General features: G+C 50.3%; 1 protein-coding gene across 1 annotated transcript in view; it reads right to left on the bottom strand.

Annotated features, from left to right (window-relative positions):
- The window catches only part of LOC131213352 (neurogenic locus Notch protein), a 41973-nt gene that overhangs the window by 14794 nt on the left and 14044 nt on the right, over positions 1–13135 (bottom strand). The window contains exons 2-4 of the mRNA XM_058207378.1: positions 6567–6645; positions 6133–6404; positions 5867–6068 (exon numbers count right to left, since the gene is read on the bottom strand). Coding sequence (XP_058063361.1) covers positions 5867–6068; positions 6133–6404; positions 6567–6645 — 553 coding nt within the window. The remainder of the gene's footprint in view (positions 1–5866; positions 6069–6132; positions 6405–6566; positions 6646–13135) is intronic.

The raw sequence follows: 13135 nt of genomic DNA, 5'->3' as shown, positions 1-13135 counted from the left end.
TTGCCTCACTTTTTGAGTTGAGAGAATTGTCTAGACCACAAACATTGTCTAGACGCAAATGTCAATAACTCCTGCGTTTTCCCGTCAACGAACTAAGCAGATGAGCTGCAGATGCGAGAGTGCGCCGAGAGTGATCGTCCAGACGTGGAAACTTAGAGGGGTCGCTAAAATGTTGGCTCTGGCTCTTGAATACCCACGCAGAACTACTGATGTAGTAACTACTGCAGAGTCCAACTTTCTTGAGTGTACTGTAGTGGACAATATCCTCAAGAGTCGGGAAATCTTCCCTATAGAGTATATAGTATCCATGGATTCGAAGTGGAAACACGCCACGGTTCCGGTTAGGTGATATAGACACGGTTCCCGGTCCCCCCCATACGTTCTAACAGATATAAGATAGGGTGGAGAAGACAAAAAATAATAATACAAGTCCACTATCGGTCAGATCGGGCCGACCAAAGGGCCGACCGAAGTCCCAGACAGAAAAAGGAAGTGGGCAGCAAGGAAACGTGTTGTCACGTCCTCTCTCCCTTGTGGCGGGGTCCCCTGACGGATTCTTGTGTCCATCCTCCTGCTGACCACACTTCGGGAGCACAGACCCCGAGAAGATGCGCTGGCCTCGCTGGATCCACACAACTCATTCGGCCTTCGCCGCGATGAGAACAAATGCGCACCGCCCCTCTGGCGATTTCTTTCTGCCCTGCCGTCGCCTTCCGCTTGCTGGCCGGCCCATTGCCCATTTTTGGGTCTGCCCCGATCGACAAGTTGCAGCAGCAGCAGCAGCAGCATCTTAAGAGGCATCGGCGTAGGCATTCTTGGAGCTCTGCAGCCTACCGATGGTTGCAGCACGTTTTGTGACAAGTCGGCAAAAAGGCCGCAGTTCGCTTTTGTTTTTTTTTTCGCTCTCAGCCATCGCGCCATCATCGGGATTCGATACGACGATGGCCGGATAGCAATGCGAGCGCGCGAGCGCGCTCCGGACGAGAAAGCACGTTTGTCGTCCTTTTTTGGACGTGAAATTGCGACAAGAAGCCAACACGCACCGGCCCCGGCCCGGGCGCGGACAGACAGGAAAGGTGGTTGATTGAATTAATTAGATAACTTTTTGAATTAGGAAACTTGCGCGGTCGGTCGGTCGCGGTACGCTATGGGTGACTTATTCGGAGAGACCCGGCCTGGCTGTCGTGTGGCCATGTCTGGTCTGGGCTGGTTTCTGCCCGGGCAGAAGTCGACGGTTGGCCACTCGGGCAGGCCGCGGCGGGCGCGGGCTGGATTTGATTATGGAGAATGCGCGAGACCAAAGGGAAGAAAAGGACTCCCTCCCAGGACTTCGAGCGGTTGCTTTATCGGCCGCCCGTGGTTGGTCGTGGCGGCCACGAACAGGTTACTGCGTGCGCACGCATTCCAAAACTTGCGCGCCCATAAACTTATTTCCGTACTTCAGGCGTAGTTGGGTAGTTGGTTACAAACAGCGCTGGGTACTCTGACACCAATGATCGTGCATCGAAAGTCTAACTAGATTCTTTAGCTAGAGGCCATTAAACCGTCTAATCCAGTCAGGAATTAATTTGACGCAGCTGACAAACACAAGAAACATGGGCTTGGAACTCGAGGAGATTCCTCAGAGAAAAAGTACTTTGACCAAGGCCCGATATTTTCCCCAGTTATGGTACGAAGAAGTTACTTCGGGGCTACACTGGGCCGTCCCTGGGCGTTCCTGGGGCACACCACCATCAATTCTATCGCAAAAATTCGCAAAAAATGGGTTTCTTCGCCCCGATTCGGCAAAAAATAAAACAGCTAATTCAGAAATCCACTGCGCGCTATGATGCGGTGCGCGGTGGGCCTACGCGTTGCCGGTTGTTTGTTGAACTACCTTTCTCCTTCGCTGGAGAAACCACAGCCCTTTTTGAGGGGCCAAAATTGGAGACGCCAAAAATTTCAATTGGACTCGGAGGAGCAAAAAAGGTGGTACATTTTTCCAACCGTGCTTTATTTTTGTTTGCTGCGCCTCAGCAAGAATTGCTCGGGGTTGTCAACAGAAAGTAGCCAACGAAAAAAAAAAACATTATTGTCAGCATGTTATCAGCAGGGGTTTTTCGAAAAGGTAAGCGCGCGCCGGGAAACAGGCTAGGCCCTATTTTTTCCTTAAGTCCGCGGACGAGCGTGATGATGGTGCAGCAAGGCAGGCCAAGGATACTGGCTAACGTGGTCTTCAGGTCCAGGAGAGTTTTTGAAGAAACTCGGCGGACTCGGCTGTGTGAAACTTAGTGACCCCGGCGCAACTAGAGTTGGAATCCCGCGATCCGGGGAGTTTGAAGGTTCTGAATGGAGGACTGGATCGAATCTCACACCGGGGTAGATTGGAGAGGTGGCAGATCTATAGCGAGTAGTGATTACTACACGGCCGGACGACGGACGGGTCTGGGGGTCATTAGGCGCCGCTGGGCGCCGTTGGGAAATAAGTTGCGGACCTCGCGCGCTTGTGAGTCTTGTGAGATGTGACTAAACCTCCGAAAACCCCGCCACCGTGGCACCGTTTCCCGCGAGATGAGCACAGCACGGGGTTGGGGGGTGTTGCGCAAGCTGTGTTGTGGGGAGAGCAATTATCGCAGCGCGACTTAGACTTGGATCACAAAGCATCAAGCAGCGACCCAACACAATTGGTAATCAAGTGTATCCAGAGACTTCATTCTGGTGTCTCGGGTCTCTCGGGGGGAGCTCTGTCAGGCAATCGAGAGAAGAAGAAAACCCAAACTCCAGGCGCCGCAAACGGTTGAAGAGAACGTGGGCCGTGGGGAACCAATAGCACAGGCCGTTGTAACATGTAACCGTAATACAATACAAAACACATCTCCCGCTGACCGCGAGGCGTGAGAGAGAGTGAGAGTCTGCCTGCCTTTCTGGCCATGTTTTTTGTGGCCTCAGCCCTTTCGTCCAGTGTGTCATCAGCAATATCTGCTCGTTATGAGACACACGAACGAAGTGGTGGTGGTGGTGGTGCGTGATGCTGTGCCCCACACAACATATCTCGCCTCACTTTAAATGAGAAGTCGCCGCCGCCGACCCCACAAACTAAAGACAGTGGTCAACTACTAGGACTATAGCCACCGATGCTGCACCTTGCCCACCGAAAGTCCAATCCTTCCGGACCTTCTCTGTTCGTTTAGTAACAGTTAATAACATTACTGTTACTGTACTGTACATCCTTACGGTCTCATTGTTTTTATCTAGATCGATTTTGACAGTTGCGACCAAGCACTTGTTTATGTTTTGTTGCGATGAGTTTTTAACGAACAGAGAGCCAAAGTCTATCGTTCGAAATGAACACACTAAAGGAAGCCCTAATAATTCTATCCATGCAACAATGTTGCTAGTTATTAGTTATAAGTAGGATAAAATGACTCAGTGTCAAGTGGCATAACATTAACGTTAAATAGATTTAATTCGAAACATTTTCATTTCAACCATTTTGATGGAATAAAGGAATAAAGTCTCAAGTTTAATATAAAAAAACGAACAGAGAGCGCGCCCCTCAGGTTGGTAGTTATCCTTTCCGTAATTTCGAAAATCACAGGATTCGCGCTTGACAGTTTTCGAATACACTCTGTCAATCTCACTTGCGTTAAATCAAATCATTAAAATTTGAGCCGATTATCAAAACTTAAGTCAACAGGCCGAAAACACTCATTTTTTCAGCAAACTTTTTTGAAGGGACAAGGCACACTTTTCCACCCACCAAATTGCCTCTTAATCGATTGAAGAGAAACCGGTATGCTATCCAGAAAAAGGTGACTGGGCTGACGCGACACCATCGAACCCGATTGTTTTAGAAAACAACGAAGGGAGAGACCACAACTCCGGACGCCGACGCCCGATGATAGCAATTTTGGTTTAACCCGCAATTGCAGATATGGACTTATGGAAGATAAATGTGGTTTCAGCACGACTGGGCAAGCGTATAATTTCACCCTTTATGGTGATGCCAAAGGCAAAGTACAAGTTCTTCAAAAATGAAGGCAAAATTTCATAAAAAATCCCATTGTTTCATATGTCTTTTTTGGAGTTTTTTTTTTGGGAACTAGAAAATAAATAACCCTGTATTGCTGTGCTGTTCGACCTGATGTGGGTATGGTGCGGCGTTGCCCGTAGGCAACTGCCTTTAGCGGCCAATGCAAGAGAGCGCAGCGAGGTTTGATCGTGTGGTGGTTGGACCTGAATGAATTCAGATCCGATCCCCGCCGCCGTCCGTTCGGGGGGTTCGGATTTTGCTGAAGTGGACTCCTTTTGCTCGCTCGCCCGACCGCCTCCCCCGGGGGTGGTGGTTCCAATTCTCAGCATCCACCGCAGCCACAAATCCCCCACCACCCCCTCCTCCTCGTTAGCCTCGCGCTTTCACGCATACAGCGATCCCGAGTAAGGCGCGGTGGCTGGGGCGGCATCGGCGGACGCAAGCCGTTTATTAATATTTCCTCCGGTGTGCGTGCGTGCCTCTGTGTGTGGCGTGGGGCTGTGAATTTGATGATGATCACTAACGACGGAGCGATGAGAGTGTGGGGGTCTGGGCCGGCAGAGCTCGTGGGGTGTCAGCATCATCAGCAGCAGCACCCAGTGCCTTCTTCGATACTTTCAGGTCCCGTAATCATACATTAGAAAGGAAGTACAGGAAGGAAGGGAGGGAGAGGGGGAGAACCAGAAGAAGCAAAAGGAGGAATAGACAAGAGGCAGGCCACCATCCAGCATCCAGCAGCATCAGCAGCATCAGCAGGCCATTGGTGGTATCTTCGCTCCATTCGGAAGCTGCCGCAGCCATCGCTGGGTCTAGATAGCTTCATCGCGACGCAAATTGCTTTCAATTCCACGGCCCCCCCCGCGCAGCAGCCCAGCCCACCACCCAGGGGGGGTCCACAGCTGCTGTTTCACCACCTCGCCAAGTCAATGAACTGTGGCATTGAAAGTTATTACATTTGAGAGATCGTTCTTTGCTCTCCCCAGAAAAGGACTATCTAGAAGACCGCGGCCGTCACGTGGTTACCACACCACAACACCCACAGCTGGCTGGCTGATGTATGGCATACCAGACGCGGTGAAGATCATGCGGAGAAAATGCTCCGGATTCGTTGCCGGAAAACAATGAAAAACATAAACACAACACGTGTTGGCGCATGGGCTCTAGCAACCTGCTTCTTAGTCATGTGACCGAGCATTGGTTTCTGCACTATCAGCCCTCGAATTGGTGTGCATTCGTCATCGACGAGAATCTTGTGGCCTAAAGGACCTTGCCAGAGTATGGCTAACTATCAGACCTAGACCTATGAAATCTAATGGATAAAGCTGGCAATTTGGTCCTGCTCATTACGCGTTTAGGGCAACACTACCTTGCTTCAACATCTGGTTGAGAGTGAGTAGCCCATAGCAACTATTGTGCGTATAACGCAGGACTCCAAAAAATAAAGAGTCCAATACGAGAACAATTCACGGATCAGCTAAATGAGTCCCCATACGCCATATCCCTACGTTTGGAGGCTCCCGGGAAAAGACCCAGAAGATTGGAAAAAAGGGTACCACATGAAATGAATTCATTCTCTATCATTTCGTTTCTCACCGGATCGAGATTCGGCAAACGGAGACAATGCTGTGCGCGTGTCTCGGTGGGACCAGAAAGGTGTGGTGTACCACAAGCCCCCGTAACCTGATGAAACAGAACACAACGTTACAGAAAGCAACAGCGATTGTCTCTGCTGCAGGCTAAGATTTGAGCCCCGAATTTAGTAGCGGTCTCCACAGTCTGGACCAGGTCTCCATTATCATCTACAACCGAGAATGGTGCTTTAAAAAGGGTACGGGAGTACGGGGTACTACTTACTGGTAGGAGCCGTGCATGTTGACGCATTTGCCATTGTTTTCGCACGGATTCCGCAGACACTCGTCGACGTCCTCGGCACAGTACACGCCCTTGAAGCCCTTCGGGCAGATGCACTTAACGTGCCCGTTCGGCGACAGCGTGCAGGTGCCACCGTTTCGGCACGGCGATGAGGCGCACAGGTTCTGCTTGTCGCAGTGTTTGCCTGTGGGAGAAAGATTGGGGTAAGTCGCAGTTCGGTCCAGTAACTTCCAGCGGAGTTGCCTTACCGGAGTAGCCGATCGCGCAGATACAGGCGTAGTCGTTGAGCGTTTTCAGCTTACAGTTGCCCCCGTTGTTGCACGGGGACGAGTCGCACGCGTTCTTCACCGGGATCTCGCACAGACTGGCGGTGTAGCCGATCGGGCACCGGCACGCGAACGTTGGGATGCCGTCCCGGAACGTCGTCTCGCAGATGCCCCCGTTCTGGCACCGCGGACCGGCCGCCGTGTGGCACGGGTTGGGAAACTCGCAGAAATCGCCGGTGTAGCGCGACGTACAGCTGCGGAGGGAAGAGAGGAACAGAGCAGATCAGCATTGGGTGGACATGATCGAGTCCAATTCCTGGATTTCAGTTGAAAGCAGCAGGACTCAGCGAAGAATCGCGCTAGGTCTGAGGTCTGGGAGCTGGGATCTGGGGGTCTGGGGTTCTCCAAATACTCACTTGCAGTAGTAGGAACCGTTTGGTCGCCCAACGCACGTGCCGCCATGTTTGCACGGTGAAGGTGAGCACGACAGGAATGCTGTAAAGAGTCGAGGGAAAAGACGATGTTGGCTTATTAGTCAAAAGGCAAGCAACGAGCGGCAGACTACGCGAAAAATGTTCGCGAATCAGATATTGAGGTATTCCTGCACCGGCATGGTTGGATTAGAAAAATGTCTCTCTAACACCAGCAGCAGCAGTAGAAGCAGCTGGTCACGGTTTTGCTGGTGCTGGGGATGTGTGCAAAACTATACCCCACCTTACCTAGCCCCCCACCAGGTCCCAATCTTCACTCCGTAGGCTCATGTATAGCTGATCCCGGATGAGCGTGGCGCGCGTTGGCAATTGATATTCATAACACCGTACGTGCCGCCGGATTCTCCGGGCGGGGTGCACACATACGACGAGAGTGTGCAAGCCAGGATGAGCCACACACCCACACACTATCATCATCGGCTTACATCGCCTCGGAAACTTAAACCACCCCCAAAAAGGAATGGCAAGCAAAAAATAAAGGCAACCATAAGGTGATCCATCAAGTGTTTCGAGATTTTAAACTTCCCATTACTTGACTTTCGGACACGTCAAATTTTATTCTGGAGGATTTAAAAACAATTTTGGGACCGCTATACGCTTGCAGAAAATTGGGAAATATTAAAAAATCGTCGTGCTGGCAACGCGGCCCATCATCGGTCCATTTCCTTCTTCGAAAATAAAGAAGGAGCCTCCGTGGCGGGTGTACGCTACCGAGAAATGGCGGGGACCCACCCTATGTAGCCCTAGCAGCGGTTGTCATTTGATCGCCCACCATATTCCATGATTTACGAACCACCCCACACTACTCTGGTCTGTGTGTTGTGTGGACCGGACAATCGATACCGGGTGGTGCTTGCAATATGCTGCGCGCGCTCCATCGACGACGAAGGAAGGTGTCCTAGAATTTGTGCGACGGCCTCCTGCCCCGCGGGGCGCAGTTACAAGAACGACGCACGCGCGAACTACAGTTAGACCATTTACGGTGCGCGGCGCGCTGACGTTGCAGGGCAGCACTGGACACCTTAGCTTTTGCTTTTCGCGGAACCAACCGCCGGCCACCGGGGTCCGATGGTTTTTTATTGCATTACCATTGGTTTTGCAAGAATTTAAACAAGAGCCAGAACACAGAGCGCCGTATTCCCCCGTTTTTACGTAGAAAACCGTAAAAGCGATCGATCGACGATCGAACTAAGCTGCAACACAGTTCCGATTGATCACGAATCATAAATCGGAAATGGAGAATGATTGTCAACTTTAGATTTTTTTAAACTAATCTCGCACGTTCGACCAAAACTTTAACGCTCCTAATGATTAAATATTTTTAGAGGCAAACTAAGTCAAATAAGACAATTTATTCCTCTTTTTTGTTTTGGGACACTATTTGACATTTATTTTTTTTTATTTTTTTTAGTGGACATTTATTTTTGTTTGTATAAAACATTTGCTTCCATTCAGCAGTGCTTTAGTTCGGGTTTCACAGCCGGACTTGAGCCGTATTTCAGTTCACAATTTAAATGTACAATTGGCGTTCGGAATTTTATACGTTCTGAACACAAGTTGGATTTTATACAAAAACTATCTACAATGAGTTGATAGGGTCTAGTTCTGGGCCGTGAAATTTATCCAAAGGACGGCTATGTAAGGTGAGTGGACATTTCAGGCGAATGGGGCTCATATGCTAATTTTGGGGGCCCCCCTTTGAGGATTTCCAACCAAAATATGTAAGGCTCTGCGTATGAGATTATTGGTGGACGCCAATGTTCGTCCGGACATCTCTGGATCCGTGATCCGGGCCGGTCCGGCAACACAACACCCTAACCCAAAACCCAAGAAGTTTACAATACGTGGTCTTGCTCAAACATTTTCGCGATATTTTAATTGCCACGGGCTGCGTACATTAGATTTTCAATTTTTTCTGTGACGTTATATTGCTACTGATGGCACTAACTTATAGTGACAAGTTCGATCAGTCTTAGTGATCAGTCAATTTTTGATAGTTGTTTTGTTGATTGTTGTGTTTTGGCTCATCGTCGACTTTTTATGTCTACTCCATAAAGAATTTATCACCACGAAGCGGTAATTTGATTTTTGGAAATAAGAAAAATTCCCCGGGAGCTAGATCTGGGGAATACGCAGAAACAACAATGGCAGACAGGGGCGCAAAAGCGCATTTTTGTTTTCCCACAAATCCGGACTACAATCAACTTCTTAAATGACTATTTTCGATCTCAGATTTTGTCGATGTTTTCATCAGTTGAAGCGGATGTCGTGGCCTTGACGTGGCACACCAGTGTTCATCTCTTTCCTTTGAGTGTTTTCTACCATACTGTGATTTAGTCAGTTCTTTGATCAATAGCCACAACATCAGCCTATGATGATGATGCACTTTTTCATTTGGTTATGAAAAAACGGCTGAATATTTTTCAAAGCGTGAACATTTGTTTGAAAGGTTCATTCATGTCATTTATGTATAAAATATAATTCTGGTTGCAGAAAATTGGAAAACATATGAAAAATTTATTTCCTTTTTGGTGACTTTTTGGTGCGGATTTTGGCTGATTGATTTTTCGGCAAAATTGAAGCTGAGAACTTGGACGGCGTTTGATTTGAACAGAACGGCGCTACGTGCCATACAGTGATAGCCACAATCAATATTTATGCGTTATGCGAACATACCAGCAGCTATTGACAACCTTAAGACCCAAATTCAAGTTGCTATTGACAAAATAGGACCAGATACAATCGAAAATGTACCCAAAAATAAGTCGACCGAATGAGCTACTTGCCAAGCCAATCGTGGTAAACATTTGACCAAAATTGGTTTATATATAAAAAAAAGTTAAGAATCGACCTTTCAAATAAAAGTTCACGCATTGAGCATTGATAGTGGTGACCAAGTTGTACCAAGTTGAGTGAAAAAAAAATCGGCCAAATTTAGAGTGGGAAGAGTTTAAAAATTACCAAAAAAATTCCCGTTTGCCTTTTTAACAGAGCAACAGCAGCAGCAGCAGGATCACGTGGTCAGCCAGCCAGGTAGGCGAAATTTGGGGATCTCTGCAAACTACTGTCTAGTTGGCACTCCGGTCGGCGGACACACATCTCGAGCGCCGTCCATTCGCAGACCCCGACGACCGATGGACCCTGGGACTCGCTTGTTTGTTTGTGTGCCGTATATAGTCCCGAAAATGCACCGCCTCCCTGTGTGCGTGATGCACTCAGGAAATCTCTGATTTACCAAGCCACATGAAAGCAATGGAGCAAGGGATGAAGAATCGGTGGCGGCTGATATGCTCGTGTATTTAATAACGTATTAGAAAACCAGATATCCAGAGCATAGGGAAATGCTCGGCACACACGCAGACGCACACAGAAACACTGTGTGTATCAAATGCATTAAGAAGATAGAAGAAGGTAGAAAAGGAGCAGAACAGAGCCGCAAGGGGAAGAGCAGAAAATGTAACGCGCGGGACAACATAACCGACCGAGTGAGTGAGTGAGGCCCAAGAGCAACATAACACACACGGAAGAAGAAGGCAAAAAACGAAGCCCAAAGCCCCCGTGAAAGTAATTCCGCGAAAGAGGCTGCTTGCTGGTCCTGGTCCTGGTGTGCGTGAAAGGTAGCTGCTGCACAGGGTCCGAACGCAGCTTGGGATGTGGAAAACGACGGAAAACGCTCCGGGGGCTGAGGCTGCTGCGACTAAGGCTGAGACTGAGGCTCCGCGTCCGAAGACACCACACAGTGGCGGGCGAAAGGGAAGAGAAAAAAAAACACGACAAAAAGGTTTCGAATTCCTCTGCGCAGCATTACACTCCGGAGGAAGCCCAATAATGCTGTGTGCCGCGCAGGAAGGGCCGCGCGCACATGTCTCGTCTCGGGGCCCCGAGCCCACAGAGGTCGACGACGACGATGGTGATGGTGGTGTGCTGGTGGTTGTCAGTTATGCTGCGGCCCTTTTTCGGGGTCCCGGGGAACGAGATAAACAAAACCGACCGACAGGTATGACCGGCCAGGGGCTTCTCTGGAACTCTCTAGAGGCTCTCCTGGGATGGTATATACACCACACTCTGTGCGTCGACAATTCTGGGGCTCTATATTCCGCCAAGGAAATTTCCAAGAGACACGTAAGGTTCCGCTTCACACCTACGCATCAAACCTCTCCAATAATTTTCGCTGATAATAACGCCGCCACCGGGGTCCGTAAGAAAAATAAGGAAGCAAAAAAAATATTTGAAGCTGAACGAGAGAAGCAGAAGAATTAGGGCCGCGCTCTATCCGCTTTCAACCCTTCAACAACGGGGCCGAAAGCCCGGAGGAGCCAGATTTCCCGCGTACCCACACGCGTACGCACGCACGCCAGCGGGTCACAGAGCGAAAGCGCCTATCGAGAGCGGGATCACCACCAACACCACCACCACAAGCCACAGGAGCCACTCACAGCCTCAGCCTCAGCCTCAGCCGCAGCAGCAACCCTTGGCCAGGGGCCGCGCGGAGGAGAATGGTGGGCGAGCAGCCGGTTGCAGATGCTGGCAGAAGGGTGCGGCGGGCGGTCTGCTGAAAGACGAACAGCTGAAAGCAAATTCGTGGGAAAATGTCTCCTCACCACTTGTTGGCATCAATCTCAACACACAAAACGAAATTACCCGTGCACAGCGCACAGAGGCACCAAGAGGAAGGAGGGAGGGAGGGAAAGGAACGGCTCCACCCCGCCCGCGCCATACAACCACCCACCGTCTGCCAGCCGGCCCGAAGAGAGGGAACGGAGGAACACGACAACGGCGACAGCAACGGCGGCGAACGGGAGAAACGGGAGACGACGCAAACGAAGAGGCAGAAACGAGAAGGAACGAGGGAGTGAGTGAAAGAGAACGCGAGAGCCCCCCCCCCCCCCCCCCCCCCCCCCCCCCGCCCGCCAGGTTAAAGACTAAGTTGACCGAGAGTGCACACGCACCGCGCCGCGCCGCGCTACTCCACGTCCGGGTGTGTTGACAGAGCCCGGGCCCCGGCGGATGATAGCAGACACCGGCCCGGCAGGGTGAGAAAGCGGGGGAAGCGAGAGCTAGAAAATATATGAGAAAAGCCAGACAAGGAGAACGGTGCTGCGAGAGAGCGAGAGAGAGAGAGAGAGCGCAGCGCGAATAGACGTGGAAAGCGAAGGGGACAACAAAAATCCCGAAGAGCTGAAGAAGAGCTGCTCAAAATGGAATAAAGAAAGCGGATCGACAGAATGGGAGAGAGAGCGAGAGAGTGAGCGAGCGAGAGAGAAAGCGCGCCGTGTGCGGAGTGTGTGGTTCTGGGCGGAAGTGTTCACCGCGTTCAACCCACGGGGCTTACCCAGGACGGAACAGAAGAGGAAGCGAGCGAACGAGAGTGAAAGAGAGAGCGCAAGAGAGAAAGAGAGGGCGAAGAAAGAGAAGAGAAAGACACACCACGGGACGAGCGAGCGAGACGGAAAGTAGCAAAGGATAAACAAAAAAAATAGTCAAACAAAAAACTAGACGAACTCCGTGTCTGTGTGTGTTAGTGTATGTGACATAAAGAAGAGAAGTGGTGCAGGCAGGCAGGCAGGGTAGGAGGTGTGGAGACGTACGTGTGTGGTGTGGGGCGCCCTGCGATGGAACTCTGGAACTTTCAAATTTGAACTCCGGACGACGACGACGACCACCAAGGCACCGCGCCACCGGAAAAGGTGTCAAATCGAGGAGTCCCGAAGAATCCTTTGCGTCGACCAGCGAGTCCAGGGATAACCACACGAAAAACGTTGGCCGACGATGATAACTCTCGTAGAATCGACATCGACAGGAAGATTTTGAGATCTCCCACCTCTATGGGAGAGGTGTTCTGAATCGCCCCCCAGTAGTTGCTCACATGTAGACCCGCAAGATGCAGGATCTACCTGATGATATCTGAATGGTAAGCGAGAGGAAGGTTCAGGTGTCAGGAATTACATTGACAGCTGAAACGTGATCGTCCGTGACGTCAGAGATAGGACTCTAGAGAGTTGATGGATGCTGCCAACTGCAGAACTGCATTGGACTCCATTCTTCCAGAGGATTCTTTATGCCTTAGACACACGTTTCCGTCCCACGGTGACGGATGACGTTTTGGACATCAAATATGTCTGTGAGAGAGAGTAGTGTCGCTTTGGTCACTTCATTTGATCAGGTCCACGGCCTCGCTACGAGCGAGTACGAATTGCGCGCGCGCGCGTCTGAATTGCTTCCACATGGAAAACAATTTCTGTGTGCAATAATGTCCAATTCATGACCCCCTCCGGTGTGGTGGATTCCAGTCCAAGGTAGATGATACCGTCGTAAAACTGTGACCTGATTGGTGCAATCAAAACACGTCGCGCCAATGTCTCGTACGCGTCGTCCTCTGATTAGCTGAATGCCGTGTGATTTAACCACAGGACCATAGAGGACCATCTGGATGCCGTCGTCGACTGGATCGTTAGACTAGCGACCCACAAATGATGGCCCCCCAGAAGATCTGA

Source organism: Anopheles bellator, chromosome X (assembly GCF_943735745.2).
Source record: "Anopheles bellator chromosome X, idAnoBellAS_SP24_06.2, whole genome shotgun sequence".
NCBI classification, from domain to species: domain Eukaryota; kingdom Metazoa; phylum Arthropoda; class Insecta; order Diptera; family Culicidae; genus Anopheles; species Anopheles bellator.
The sequence above is the reverse complement of the archived record's forward strand: the minus strand, read 5'-3'. Positions and strand labels throughout refer to the sequence as shown.